The following is a 15537-nucleotide window of genomic DNA, read 5'->3' on the forward strand; positions in this document are numbered from 1 at the left end:
TTTGCTTTGCAACTGGAAGGAGGGGTTTCTGGGCCTTTCTAGGTCGAGAGTGAAGAGTGTGTACAGCCAGCATGCAGATCCTAACTAGCCTTAGAAGAAAGAAGATGCTATGTCTCGCTTAAGAGCCTACTTGACTGGTGCTTGGCGGTTCAATCCCTGGAGCCCCAGGGAGCGGGCTGCCCGACTCCAAGATGGCGTCCGCAGAAACTGCCAGCTGCCAAGATGGCGGCGCGGGATCGCGCCCGCGCTCCCGGTTCTCTTCCCCAGCGGGTCTCGGCCTGAGAGCGCGAGTCGCATCTCTGTGCGCCGGTTGCCCTTCGGCCTGGGTGCTGGGCCCGGCCACTGTCCGGTCCGCACCATGCGGCTGCTCGGCTGGTGGCAGGTACTACTGTGTGTGCTGGGGCCTCCCGCCCGCGGCCTGGATGGTGAGTGGGGCCGGGGCCGGGCCAGGGCGGCCGCGATGGAGACGCCGTCTCCCCTGCGCGGCCCGCGCCTCTCCCCGCGGAGACTCCACCCTCTCCCGCAGCTCGAGGTCCGAGGTTTGGGGGTCACGGGGCGGGGCCACGTCCAGAAGGGTCTCCCAGGGTCCCCTCCGCGGTTGCGGGAATGGGGGGCCCCGCGCCGTGCGGGTCGCAGAGGCTGATCCTCCAGGCGCCGTGCTCGGTCGCTGCTGACTTTGCCCCCTCGGGCGCGAGGAGCTGAGCACAGAGCTTTTCACCCGGACTCGCGTCCTCCCATCAGAACCTGTGGAATAGGGACCGTAGTGTCTCCATCTTTTTTTTTTTTTTTTTTAAATTTTATTTTTGCCTCCAGGGTTATTGCTGGGGCTCGGTGCCTGCACCATGAATCCACTGCTCCTGGAAGCTATTCTCCCCTCCCCCCCCCTTTTGTTGCCGTGGTTGTTTTATCGTTGTTGTGGTTATTATTGTTGTTATTGATATCGTTGTTGTTGGACAGGACAGAGAGAAATCAAGAGAGGAGGGGAAGACAGGGAGAGAAAGATAAGTATCACTGCTCGTGAAGCGACCCCCCTGCAGGTGGGAGCTGGGGACTCCTTAAGCCAATCTTTGTGCTTTGCACCATGTGCGCTTAACCCACTGCGCTACCGCCCTACCCCTAGTTTTTCAATCTTACAGACAAGATGCTCAAGGGCGGAGGTAGATAGCATAGTGGTTATATTGAAAGATTCTTCTGCCAAGGGGCTCTGAAGTCCCAGGTTCAATCCCCCTCACCACCGTTACCGTAGTCCAGAGTTTAGCCATGAGCTGATTTAAAAAAAAAAAAAAAAAAGGAAGTGGGGCGGTAGCGCAGCAGGTTAAGCGCCAGTGGCGCAAAGCGCATGGACCAGCATAAGGATCCAGGTTCCAGCCCCCGCTCCCCACCAGCAGAGGAGTCACTTCACAAGTGGTGAAGCAGCTCTGCAGGTTGTCTATCTTTCTCTCCCCCTCTCTGTCTTCCCCTCCTCTATTTCTTTCTGTCCTAGCCAACAACGACATCAATAACAACAACGATAATAACTACAACAATAAAACAAGGTCAACAAAAGGGAATAAATAAATAAATATTTTTTAAAAAGCCTTGCTGAATAAGGAAAAAGAAAGTGGTCCTAAGAAAAAAGAAAAGAGAGCTATCCTAAAGAGTTGTAGGCTATTTTGTTTTTAATTTTTAAATATTTATTTTAATGACAGAGGGGAGAGAGGAAAGGTGTGCACTTTTGGTAAATGGCAGAGCCCGATTCTCTGACTCCAAAGCCTATGACCCTTGGCTAGGGAGACGTTGTAATGATTATGCAAACGACTTTCATACCTTAGGTTCCAAGGTCCCAGGTTCAATTTCCCCCCTCCACCACCATAAGCCAGAGCTGAGCAGTGCTGTCATGCCCCATTCCTTTCTCCCTTTCCCCTTCTGTCATTAAAATAAATATTTAAACATTAAAAACAAAACAAAAAAGCCTACAACTCTAAGATCTCTTTCTTTCCCTTAGGACCACTTTCTTTTTCCTTATTGTTCTTCCTGGACTCTCAAATTTCTTTTGTTTATTTCATATGAAGCAGAGAGTGTTTCATATGAGATAGAGAGAGAAGCCAGAGCACGACTCTGGTATATATACTGCAAATTCCTGGCTGTACCATTTCAGCTGTTTCTCTGGTTTCAAAAGTAGTGTTCTCCTTGAGCTGTTTCCCTGGTTTCAAAAGTATTGTTCTCCCATCTCCTTCTCTCTCTGTCTTTGTCTCTGTCTGTCTGTCTGTCTTTCTCTGGGTGAGGGGCATCCGTAGTGTCTCATGCATGCACAATTTCACTGTTCAGAGCTGATTTCCAGATAGAAACAGAGCGGCCTGGGTGAGATTTTGATCCTTGGCATTGCAAGTGCGAGAGGGTTGCTCAGGTTCTCTCTGTCGTGCAGTCTCTTTTACTAATAAATACATATTAAAAGAAGAAAAATAGAGGTGGGAGGGAGAGAGACATTATAGCGTCAATGCCCCTCCCCCGTGGCATCCTCTGATGTGTTATGCTGGGACTTGAATGTGGGCTGTAAACATCATGGCGGGGTAGACGCCCTACCAAGTGAGCTCTCTGGTTTGTGTATTTATTTATTTATTTATTTATTTATTTATTTAGTATGAGAGAAGGAGGGACGAGGAAGAGAAAGAAAGAGGGAGAGACAGACAGACACTGAAAAGAGACAGAGCATCACTCGGGCACATGCTATGGATTAACTTGGAACTTTATGTTACAACAGTATAAGCCATCTTCCATTGTATCTTTTAAAATAGTATTTGATTAAAACATTATCAATTAATAGATTGTAATTTTTTAAAAATATTTTATTTATTTACTAATGAGAAAGGAGGAGAGAGAGAAAGAACCAGATAACACTCTGGTACATGTGCTGCTGGGGATTGAACTCGGGACCTCATACTTGATTTATCCATTGTGCCACCTCCCAGACCACAATTTTTTGTTATTTTTAAAAAATATTTTGTTTATGAATGAGAAAGATAAGAGAGGGAAAGAACCAGTTATCACCCTGGTACATGTGCTGCTGTACAAGCTGGGACCTCATGCTTGAGAGTTCAGTGCTTTATCCACTGAGCCATCTCCCAGACCACTAGATAGTAATTATTTTAAGTAAATTTAATTAAAACAAATACTTAAAAAATTTATATATTTAATTTTGATAGAACAGGGAGAAATTGAAAGGAAATTGAAATTGATAGAGAAGGAGAGAGAGAGAGAGAGAGATCTGTAGCACGGCTTCACCTCTCTTGAAACTTCTCTCCTACAGTTGGGGACTGAGGGCTTGAACCTGAGTTCTTATACATGGTGGACGTGTGTGCTGTTTAGTGAAGTACATCACTGTCCAGATGCCTAAAGCAAATTTTAATACATTTCAATAATTATTTAAAATTGTATTAATTAAAAAACAGTAGTTTGAAAGAAAGAGAGAAAGGGAGAGTGAGTACCAGAAAAATCACTCTGGCACATGCAGTACTAGGGGTTAAATTTGGGACCTTATGCTTGGGTGTCAAGTGCTTTATCCATTTTGCCACTTCATGGGTCACAAATACTTATTTTATTTATTTCATATGAGGTAGAAAGAGAGCTTCACAGGAGAGAGAAGCCAGAGCAACACCCCAGTGTATGGGGCACCAGAGATCAAACCACAAACCTCAAGCATGCAAATTCTGAATTCTTCCAGTTGAGCTATTTGCCTGGCTGCAATCTCACATTTTTATTTATCACTTTTTTTTAATTGCCACTAGGGTTATTGCTGCCACTGCTCCCAGTGGCTACTATTTTATTATTATTTTTTTTTAATTGATAGGACAGAGAAATTGAGAATGTGAGGGGAGGTAGAGAAACACCTGCAGCACTGCTTCCCTCCTGTAGGTGGGACCCGAGGGCTTGAACCTGGGTCCCTGTGCATGGTAATATGTGCACTCAATCTGGGTGTGCCAACATCTGTTCCCTGCCCCATGTTCTTAAGAAGGTCATTCTTGCTTTTTTGAAGGGGGTGGATGGGGAAGACCACAGAGTAACTTCCCAGAGTAACTGCTGCTAGCTCAGGCATGCCCTGGGGGCCCCTTCAGGTGGGAAGGCAGCCACTGTGGAGGTAAGGCTGTGTTCAGGAGTGGTTTCCTCCCCATCACTCCTTTCAGACACTTTTCACAGAGCAAGGCTTTCCTGGCAGAGAAACAGCCTTCAGAACAGCTGTGAAGTAGCTGGAGTGGAATGCATAACCAGAGCATAACCGGAGCACTCTGGTGCCACCTGTGTGGACAGGCTGCATTACATGGCACCTGGTAGCAACACTGCCGATTGTACTCAGTCACAGAGCAAGGGGAAACCACTGAAGGAGTTTTAGGAGGGGAGCGACACAATCAGGTCCATCCTCAACTTGGGTTGCTGTGGGGAGCAAGATGTGGAGGGGAAATAGAGGACAAAATGGGGAGATTCTGTAGGTGTCTGTAGTATTGGTCTGGGTGAGATAATAGTGGCCTGGGTTGGTTTGTGAGTAGGGATGGTAGAATTGGTTGGGTGAGCCCAGAATGTGTCTAGTAAATAAATAATTAAAATTGGGCTAGGGAGACAGCATAATGGTTATGCAAAAAGACTTCCATGCCTGAGGCAGCAAAGGTCTCAGGTTCAGTTCCCTGCACCATCATATAGCAGAACTGAGCAGTGCTTTGTTTAAAAATAAATACATTAATTAAATAAAAGACAATTCTAGGACTTGGGTACTTGTTCTTCTATTTGATCATCATCATCACCATTACCACCAATGTTTATGGATTGCTTACCTTGTGCCAGGGATGATAGCTTTTTTCTTTTTTTTTTTTAAAAAAAACTAATTTTTCCTTTTTTAATATTTTAATTATTTACTTCTTAATTGGATAGAGACAAAGAGAACTCGAGAGGGGAAAGTAAGATAGAGATAGAGACAATGCACAAGGCTCCAGGTTCAAGTCCCTGGTCCCCACCTGCAGGGGGAAAGCTTTGCAAGTGGTGAAGCAGGGCTGCAGGTGTCTTTCTGTCTCCCCCTCTATCTCTCCCTTTCCTCTCAGTTTCTGGCTGTCTCTACCCAATAAACAAGTAGAGATAATAAAAAAATTAAAACTTGATACAGAGATAATAAAAAAAATTAAAAAGTGATACAGAGAGACACTTTCAGCCCTGCTTCACTGCTCATGAAGCTTTTCCCCTGCAGATAGGGACCAAGGGCTTGAACCTGGGTCCTTGTGCATGATAATGTGTGCGCTCAACCAGGTGCACCACCACCTGGCCCAATTAATTAATTAATTTACCAGAGCACTGCTCAGCTCTGGTTTATGGTAGTGTGGGGGATTGAATCTGAGACTTTGGACCCTCAGGTATGAGAGTCTGTTTGCATTACCATTATGCTATCTACCCTCACCCTATAGAATTTTTTCTTTTTTAATCTGTGAGCTTTTGCATTTTGGTGATACTTCCTTCATTTGTTACGTGAGCAGAGCTTTTTCTTTGTTTTTACCAGTCCAGTGCTCAGATCTGTTGGTAGTGCTGGGGATTGAACCTGAGACCTCTTTCATGCAAATCCTTTGTACTACCACTGTGCTATCTCCCCTATACTGATGATGATGATGATTATAATATTTTTGCCACCAGGGTTTATTGCTGGTGCTCAGTGTCTACAAGATGATGATTCATTTTATTGCTTCTGGTAACCATTTTTTTCCCTCCTCCTCCTCCTCCTCATTTCACTCTTCTTTTGATAAAGACTGAGAGAAATAGACAGGGGGTGATAGGGAGAGAGAAAGAGAAACACCTGCAGTACTGCTCCACCACTTGTGAGACTTCCCCCCTGTAGCTAGGGACTAGGGGCTTGAACCTGTGTTCTTGAACATGGTAACATGCGATCTCTACTGGGAATCTCAGAGAGTGAGAGGAAGGGTCTGGGGAGATGTCACGGCAGCACTCCACTGTTCATGAAACTCCCCCTTTTCATGGTCTTCCCGTCTAGTGGCTTGAACCCAGGTCCTTGCACGTGGTGACGTGTGTGCTTAACCAGGTGTGCCACCACCTGGCCCCTATCTTATTTTGTAGCTGCTTAACTTTTGAACATATGTAATCTGATTACAGTTACTGTTTGATAGCCTCATCTAATAATTCTGACATTTGTGCATGTTCTAGGTCAGTTTCAATTAGCTGATTGCTGCTCTTATTAATAGATCATATCTTCCTGCTGCTTCTCTGTTACCTGTGATTGGTTTTCAGACATGAATTTTACCTGAGTGCTATTTATTTTAGTGCTCCTATAAATCTTTTTGAGCTTTGTTCTAGGACACAATTATTTGAATATGGTTTGATCCTAGCTTTTTTTTTTATAAAAACTTTTTAATTATTATCTTTATTTATATTGGATACAGTCAGAAATCAAGAGGGGAGGGGGAGGTAGAGGGGAAGAGAGGCAGAGAGACACCTGCAGCACTGTTTCACCACTTGCAAAGCTTTTCCCTCTGCAGGTGGGGATTGGGAGCTTGAATCTGGGTCCTTGTGCACTGTAACATGTGCACTCAACCAGGTGTGCCACCACCGGTCTTGCTTATCTTATCTTATTTATTTATTATTTATTCCCTTTTTGTTGCCCTTGTTTTTTTTATTGTTGTTGTTATTGATGTCATCATTGTTGGATAGGACAGAGAGAAATGGAGAGAGGAGGGGAAGACAGATAGGGGGAGAGAAATATAGACACCTGCAGACCTGCTTCACCGCCTGTGAAGCAACTCCCCTGCAGGTGGGGAGCTGGGGGCTCGAACCTGGATCCTTACGCTGGTCCTTGCACTTTGAGCCACCTGCGCTTAACCCAAGGTGCTACCGCCCGACTCCCCTTGTTTATCTTTTAAGGTTTATTTTGATAGGACAAAGAGAAATTGAGAGGGAAGGAAGATAGAGGGAGAGAGTGAAAGAGACCTGTAACTCTGCTACACCACTCATGAAGTTTTCCCCATGTAGGTGAGAACCAGGGCTTGAACTCTGGTCCTTGAGTATGCTGACATGTGCACTTAACCAGGTGTGCACTGCCTGGCCCCTGATTCTAGCTTTTAAAAAATATTTATTTATTTATTGGATGGAGATAGAGAGAAACTGAGATGGAAGGGGGAGATGGGGAAAGAGAGACAACCTGTAGCACTGCTTTACTGCTCATGAAACTTACTCCACTGCAAGTGGAGACCAAGGGCTTGAACCTAAGTCCCAGAGCATTGTAACATATGCGCTCAACCAAATGCGTCACTGCCCACCCTGGTCCTAGTCTTTATTTTTATTTTATTTTATTTATTTTGCCTCCAGGGTTATTGCTGGGACTCGGTGCCTACACTATGAATCCACTGCTCCTGGAGGCTATTTTTTCCCTTTTATTGCCCTTGTTATCATTGTTGTTGTTATTGCTGTCATTGTTGGATAGAACAGAGAGGAATTGAGAGGGGAGGGGTAGACAGGGGGAGAGAAAGATAGACACTTACAGATTTACTTCATTGCCTGTGAAGCAACCCTCCCTCCTCCCACCCGCCACACACACACACACACACACACACACACACACACACACACACACACACACACACACACAGATGAGGAGCCAGGGGCTCAAACCTGGTTCCTTACTCTGATCCTTGCACTTCGTACCATGTGTGCTTAACCCACTGCGCCACTGCCCAGCCGCCCATCCTAGCTTTTAGAGTTTGCTAGATGGAAAGAGAATGATTTACTCTGGCGTAATTATATCCCACCACTGAGGCATGCCTCTTTTGTGTTCTCTACTTAGTGCCTCATGAATCAGGAAGTTTTCTAGTCATGGCCAGGGAGATGTGCATTGGATGATGCATTGGACTCTCGAGCAGGAAGTCCTGAGTTCAATCTCTGGCAGTACATGTACCAGAATGATGTCTGGTTCTTTCTCTGTCTCTTCTGCTATCTCTCTCATTAATAAATAAAAATCTTAAAAAAAAAAAAGGAAGCTCTTTAGTTTAACTCATTTGGACTGGCTCCATTCCTATCTCTGTTATTGTTAGGTACTGTTCCTACTAATCTTCTTGTGTCATTTTCTTTTTAAAGATTTATTTATTTTATTTAGTGACAAAGATGGGAAGGAGAGGGGCCAGGTAGTGGCACACCTGAGTTGAGTGCACATTACAGTGTGCAAGGACCCAGATTCAAGCCCCTGGTCCCACCTACAGGGGGAAGGCTTCACAAATGATGAAGCAGGTGTCTCTCTGTCTCTTTCCCTCTCTATATCCCCCTTCCTCATGATTTCTGACTGTCTCTACCAAATAAACAAAGAAAATAAAAAAATATTAAAAAAGAGAGAGATGGGAAGGAGAGAGAGACTTAGAACATCACTTTGGCATATGTGTTGCCGGGGTCTGAAGTCAGAGACCTCATGTATGTAGACCCATTTTTTAAAAATATTTTATTTATTTATTAATGAGGAAGATAGGAGGAGAGAGAGAAAGAACCAGACATCACTCTGGTTCATGTGCTGCCGGGGATTGACCTCAGGACCTCATGCTTGAGAGTCTAGTCCCTTAGCCACTGTGCCACCTCCTGGACCATTAAACCCGTTTTTTTTTTTTTTTTTAATTTAATTTTATTAATTTTTTTTTTCTTTTAACCAGAGCACTGTCATCTCTGGTTTATAGTGATGTGGGGATTGAACCTGGGACTTTGGAGCCTCAGGCATGAGAGTCTGTTTACATAACCATTATGCTATCTACCCCCACCCAACCCAATTCTCTAACCACTGTGTCATTCTTTCCCTGACCATGGTTAAGTTATTCACATGCATATGTTTATCAGTATATCTGGGGCCAAGCCTCCCCCTGCAAGTCACCAGTTTTTTTTTTTTCTCTCTCTCTCTTTATAGAGACAGAGAGAAACTGAAAGGGAAAGGGGAGGTGGAGGGAGGGAGGGAGGGAAAGAGAGAGAGTCCTGCAGCTCTGATTCTTCCCTATCGCAGCTAGGGACCAACCAGGGGCTGGAAGCTGGGTCTTTGCACACTGCAGTGTGTGTGCTCAGCCAGCTTGCTCTTATGCAGTTTTCCTGTCATCGGCATTCTGCTCTATAGAGCTTGAGCTTCCGTGGCCTCTGAACTTGCAGCTCCATCTGCTCAACCTCAGGGAGTTTGCTGGGCTCTGCCTGGCCACCCAGGCGAGAGTGACTGTAGGGTTCTTCCTTCTCATCTGCTCTCTGTTCTTTGTTGCCTGATAGTAGGTTTTCCTGAGACTTTGTTTCATACATTTGTCTGCTTTTTTAGTTGTTTCAAGAAGGGTAAGTCTGGTTCTTGTTAGTGAGAAACAGAATTCCCAGAGAAGGTTTTTGATTTGCTGAACAAGTCTGAAAATGTCTATGGAGCTATCCTTTGAGACTTGACACAAATGAGCATACTTTGGGAAACTTCCAGACTGCGGCCCAAGTCTGAGTCCTTCCCACTCTGGTGATATGCTGTTGGCATGGCAGAGCTCATTGCACAGCTGGAGGGTCCCTCTACCGCCTGCCACATGGTGAGCATGTCTGAGAGCAGCTGGTGGGGCCTGGAAGAGTCTGGCAGCTGCTTAGTTCATGAGGGTTGGAGGGCAGGAGTCACTGTTACAGAAGTGAGGAGAGACTGCTAAATGAATGCGTGAGACTGTCCAGGATACTTCCGTTAACCAGGCATTTCACCTTAGCCCTGCCTGGTGGCTCTGAAATGGTGGAAAGTTCTGTCCACATTGCGGCTGCCCCTCCACACATAAGCGCACCTAGCATCCCCACAGACAGCAGCGCAAGGGCCGTGGGCAGATCAGGGGCCAGAAGCCACCTCTGGAAGGAGCTGCTGTGTGGCTCCAGCAGTATTCCCCAGGCAGTGCCACCCAGAAAATCCCTCCCAGGAGATAGGAGGCCTTCTCTCCTAAACCTGGCTGTGCTGCATACTAGCCTTGTGCCCTGGGGCATTTTGCACAGAGCTGTATATCTGCCCACTTATTTATTTGACACCCATTAATCTAGTATCATCTTCTGACCATCTGTCATGACTTGGAGAATAGTGGGTGACTCTGGTAGTCTCGTGGGAAAAGCAATTAAAAAAAATTTATTCCCTTTTGTTGCCCTTGTTTTATTGTTGTAGTTATTATTGTTGTTGTTATTGATGTCATTGTTGTTGGATAGGACAGAGAGAAATGGAGAGAGGAGAGGAAGACAGATGGGGGAGAGAAAGATAGACACCAGCAGACCTGCTTCACCACCTGTGAAGCCACTCTCCTGCAGGTGGGGAGCCAGGGGCTTGAACCAGGATCCTTACGCTGGTTCTTGCGCTTTGCGCCATGTGTGCTTAACCTCCTGTGCTACTGCCCGACTCCCTGCAATATTTTTTTTCTTGCTCTGAAGGGGGCAGTTTCATCTTTGACGAGCACTGTATTCACTGGGGCTCACTTATTTGGGATTCATATGTGCCTGAATGTGCTGCTGTGTTTTAGTTGCAGAGGAAAGCGGTCACCCGTTGTCAGGGGAGCAGCCTGCAGCCCTGCTGCAGGCGGATTCTGGGTACATGGGTGAAGAGGAGTCTCCCCAGGACCCGACAGGCCAGGACCCATCTGCAGAAGTGGCTGGTGGGACAGTGCTGACTCTAGACACCAACAGAGACTCCACGGTGATGTTGTCTGTGATTCCTGGTGGGGACAAGGGCAAAATGATCCCAGAGACCAGTGGTGGCACCTGTGGGGCCGGAAGAGAAGAAGATTCGTGGTGCAATCTCCAGGAGAGCCTTTACTCAGTGGATGTTGCAGGAACCACCTTCCCGGACAGAGAAGAAGAGGATTACACGGAGCCAGAGGTGGCAGAGTTAGAAGTGGCCCCCACAGAGGACTCCAATAACACTGAGAGCCTGAAATCCCCCAAGGTGACCTGTGAGGAGAGAAATGTGACAGGATTAGAAAACTTCACTCTGAAAATTTTAAATATGTCACAGGTAAGAGCAACATATTGAACACTTCTGTCTTTTGTCAGTACATTGATTTTATGGTCTAATGATCAACTTTAAAATGGAAAGTCATAATCTTTATTGTATTGTTTAAGTGGGAAAGCACTGAGTGATTGCACCTGTAAAAATTGAGTTTGTTCTCAGATGTTTGTAGGGAAAAGAGATTTAATTAGTGTTTGTTTTTGACTTTCTTTTCTTTTCTTTATTTTTTTGATACAGACAGAGGCAGAGGGGGGCTGGGTGGTTGCCGGGATAGCCTGAGGGTACTTCTTCCCGAGCCGGTGCTCTCTGGGTTGGAGAGAACTCAACTGGAGCTGATCTAGGCTGCTGTGTGGGAGAGGGATCAGGAACGCGTGCTGCACCAACTTCCGCAGGAGATACACTCTGGAATTCTCGGAGCCGGAAAGCAATTTCCAAGTGTCTTTAATCAGAAGAGCAGCTGTTTTTATACTCTCCAAGTAGGGTGGAAACAGGATGTGATATAGAGAGGGTGGAGAGAAAAGTGACTGGTGAAAATCAGAGTGTGACAAGGAGGGGGCGGAACAGGCGAGAATCCTATAACTGAACCACCAATGCCCTGGAGTGCTTTATGTAAAAGTGATTTATGTAAATAGACCAAACCTTTGGATCAGTAAATCCCTATATAGCCATATGGATAAGAAGAAGCCAGGGGGAGATGGCAACTACCCAACATCTCCCCCTTTCTTTTTAACTTTTTGCCATAGTATCAGGAGTGTGGGGCACTTTGTGAGGCAGGGAGACTGATAAGAGGCACACCTTTTTTGGGGTTCTACTGTCCCTCCTTGCTCAACCTCTCCGTGGAGAGAGAGACTAACAGGATTGACACACCCCTCAGGCTCAAGCCCTTCCAAGCTCAACCATATCCTCACAATTCCCCAACATCTTATTCTTACTTAATGGCCATATATAACTGGGTCAATGTCTGTAAAAGGCTTCATCTCTGTCAGGGGAATAGCAGTGTAGGGGTGAACGGAAACCTGTTGGGAAGAAAGCAGAATGATAGTGTGTAAGTGTCTTCAAAAATAACTAGCACAAGACAGGGAGGGATAAGTAAGAGTAGCAAGAGACAGAGTGAGCCTGATGGGTGGAGGAGTGGGGGCCTGATAAGCCGAGGGGCTAGAGGGGTGATCTGGCATTGCAAAATCCCGAGTCAGCCTGCTACAGTCATTCTTCAAGAAGTCCAGGAGTATAAAAGGAGTGTCCAGCAAGTTCTATAGAAGCATCAGTCCAATGTCAACGGCCAGGAAATAAATGCCACACGTCTATCTTGATGGAGGAGGACGGCCACCGGAACTTTTCTTCTCTGTAGAGTGACCTGGAACCGCCAAAACATGATGGGCGAAACAGAAGCAGGAAGAGCAGACACCGATGGTTGAGAGAAAGGCAGTAGGAAAGTCTTGTCCTTCGGAGTCTGTGAATCAGGTTCTCCAGATCGTGTCAGGTCACATCATGGGTTTCTGGGGATGGCTGTAATTGTGGGTGATGTCAGAGGTCAGGGGTCCAAGATGGATTTCTGGGGATTCTATATGAGCAGATGCTTCTTTATGCGAAGGCTTGTCATAGCTGTAGTCAATTACTTATGAAAAAACTTTGTAACAAATTAGAAGTTTACTACAATTGATAACTCAATGATTATAACTGGTTTAGGTATCTTTATAATTTTGTGTAAAGGTCATCTTACGTGACCTCATGTAGCAGTCTTTATATAGCAAAGTTTTCATACCGAGTTTAAGTTACATATATTGATTCTTGACTATTTTTACATTGGGTTTTTAAGCAAACTCAGGTTACTAGAGTTAACACATTTTAGTGACAATTTTTTTTTTTTTTTGGTACATTTACAATATCAGATTGATGCCAAATTTGTTGTGGATTAATTTCCACAAGATAGCTTACAGGACATTTTTGGGGGCCCTCCAAAAATGTCCTGTATAGAGAATTTGTATTTTAACTTAGGAGATGATGAATTGTCACATTGAATATTTAGAGTTTTACCTTAAACACTCAGTTACTTAAATGAATTGATTTTACCTCTTCTCGTAAAAATGTAACTTCGAAGTTACGATTTAACTGTCAAGTTAATGTTTACCAAACTTGAAACACGCATATTAAACATATAGTTTATAACACACAGGAGGAGAAAAACTTGTAAATAAGATATATCATTTCAAATGTGAATTTAGAACTACTGTCATAGTTGAACCATCTTTACTCACACAGTTTAAGACTAAACATTTCATATTGATATCAAGACTTAAAAAAGAAATCAAAAGGGGGAATGAACAATTTTTGGACTGTTTCTGGACGTCTCCAGAAACCATGGCTGCGTCCAGCCGTTTGATATAAAGTCAGTTAACTTTCAGAGTACTCTGAGCACAATGGGTCATACAAAAATTTTGGTCACTCAACTCACTCAATTTTTTTTTTTTTTTTTCACTCACTCACTCACAAAACACAACTGGCCAGTCATAGCATAAGACATTCATTTGGGGGGGGGGGAGAGTTCTGTGAATCAGATTTTTTTTTTTTTTTTTTTTGATTCTGCCATGCTGTATTATGGATCCTGGGGTGCATCCTGTAGCCAGTCCTCTTGCAGCCAGTCTTCTTGCAGTGTTTCTTGTTCTTCAGGGATATCAGCACCATCATGTGGGTATTGCCGGACATGGCGGGCAGGAACCCAAACAGGCTTGGAGTAATTTTGTGGAAAAATACATGCGAAACCCCTCCCCATAGTCAACAGGGGGTCAGGTCCTTTCCAAATTTTATCAAGTGGGTCTTTCCATTTGACTTTAATAGTTGGGAGGGTGGGTGGTGTTTGCCAATGAAGAATTATAGGAGGTTGGTCGGAGTTTTTGTAAATATTAAAGAGATTTAATGTAGTTAAGGCTTTTGCCAGCTGGATATTAGGGGGGTAAATTTCCCCTTTTTCTTTATTTAATTGAGCCTTAAGAGTTTGATGGGCCCTCTCAACAATGCCTTGTCCCTGTGGATTATACGGAATGCCTGTAGTATGAGTAATGTTCCAGAGGGAACAAAAATCTTTAAATTGTTTGCTGGTAAAAGCAGGTCCATTATCCGTTTTAAGTTGAAGAGGTAAGCCCATTACAGCAAAACAGGAGAGCATATGGCTTATAAGCTTTTTTGAGTTTTCTCCAGTTTGAGCTGTAGCCCACATAAACTTAGAGAAGGTATCAATTGAGACGAACACATATTTTTGTTTGCCAAAGTTAGGTATGTGGGTAACATCAATTTGCCAAAGAGCGTTGGCTTTTAAACCTCGAGGATTAACCCTTAGAGTCTGAATAGCAGGTGTTTTGATTAGACCTGCACAGGAGGAACATGTAGCAAGAATACGTTTTAACTGTGGCAGAGGAATATCAGGAAATCGAGCTCGAAGACCTTTAAGATTAACATGGGTTAGGGAATGAAAGTCAGCAGGATTAGAGACAGAGGCTAGGAGAATTCCTGTGGAGGCAAGGCGGTCAGCTGCAGCATTCCCTTCAGACAGGGGACCAGGAAGAGGGCTGTGGGAATGTAGGTGCTGAACATACAGTGGATGGGTTCGAGAACAGAGCATAGAGGCAATTTGAATTAAAAGAGGAGAAAGTGGGTTGTCATCAATTCTTACATAAGATCGAGCCAGCCATGGAAGTAAGGTAACAGTATACACACTGTCAGAAAAAAGGTTGAAGGATTCTGGTACAGCTTTTAATGCAAGGAAAACAGCATAAAGTTCTTTGTACTGAGGGGAATTATCAGGAAGTTCAGTAAAGAGAGGTTTGGGGTATTTCTGGTCTGGATAATATATAAGGGCAGCAGCTCCCTTTTTTCCACCATCAGTGAACACTGTAGGAGCAGAGGGGATGGGATCTCGAGAGAAAAGTTTAGGTACTAGTAGAGGCAACAGAGGTAAAGAAGCTATCAAATTATTAGAGGGAAAATGATTATCTAATTGTCCTGGAAAACCCATTAAACTTATGGCAAAACGAGAATGGTGGCGTATGAGCCATTCTGTATCAGTGAGAGAAAAGGGAAGAATGATTGAATCTGGTTCCCTTCCTAAGACCTGAACTGATCTGTTTCTTCCTTGGCGAACCATAAATGCTAAGGCATCAATCTTGGTAAGGAGTCTTGGAGCTCCGCCTACTGGCGTATGAAGGCATTCGAGAACGCCATGTTTCTGCCACAATGCCCCCACTACCGTGGGGGTGGAGTTAAAGATTAGAAGATTTACTGGAGAGGAGGGGGAGAATCGAACGAGGTGCATGTCCTGGAGAGCCTGGTTAACTTTTTCCAGAGCCAAGGATGCTTCGGGGGTTAACATACGCTTTGAGGAGGGCTATTTGTTTCGTTTTAACAGATCGAACAGTGGTTGCAGGCAGCTCGTAGGCAGATAAAGATACTGCCTAAGCCAATTCAAATTTCCAAGAAAACTTTGTAAAGAAGCAAGAGTGAGATTAGAAGGAAAAGTAACACAAGGTTTTAAAGGACGAATCTGCGTTAGGGAAATCTCTGAGCCTAAG

General features: G+C 44.7%; 1 protein-coding gene across 2 annotated transcripts in view; it reads left to right on the forward strand.

The window, feature by feature from the left end:
• The first annotated feature begins 254 nt into the window (after window positions 1-254).
• Window positions 255-15537, forward strand: part of TXNDC15 (thioredoxin domain containing 15) — a 33285-nt gene continuing 18002 nt past the window's right edge. Inside the window, exons 1-2 of one of the 2 annotated variants that reach the window (XM_060178288.1) lie at window positions 255-425; window positions 10491-10981. In XM_060178288.1, the coding sequence (XP_060034271.1) occupies window positions 359-425; window positions 10491-10981 (558 nt within the window). In that variant the 5' untranslated portion in view covers window positions 255-358. Of the gene's footprint in view, window positions 533-10490; window positions 10982-15537 lie in introns of both variants that reach the window. The other variant, XM_060178289.1, reaches the window with a different exon arrangement.

Source organism: Erinaceus europaeus, chromosome 2 (assembly GCF_950295315.1).
Source record: "Erinaceus europaeus chromosome 2, mEriEur2.1, whole genome shotgun sequence".
In the NCBI taxonomy this organism is placed as follows: domain Eukaryota; kingdom Metazoa; phylum Chordata; class Mammalia; order Eulipotyphla; family Erinaceidae; genus Erinaceus; species Erinaceus europaeus.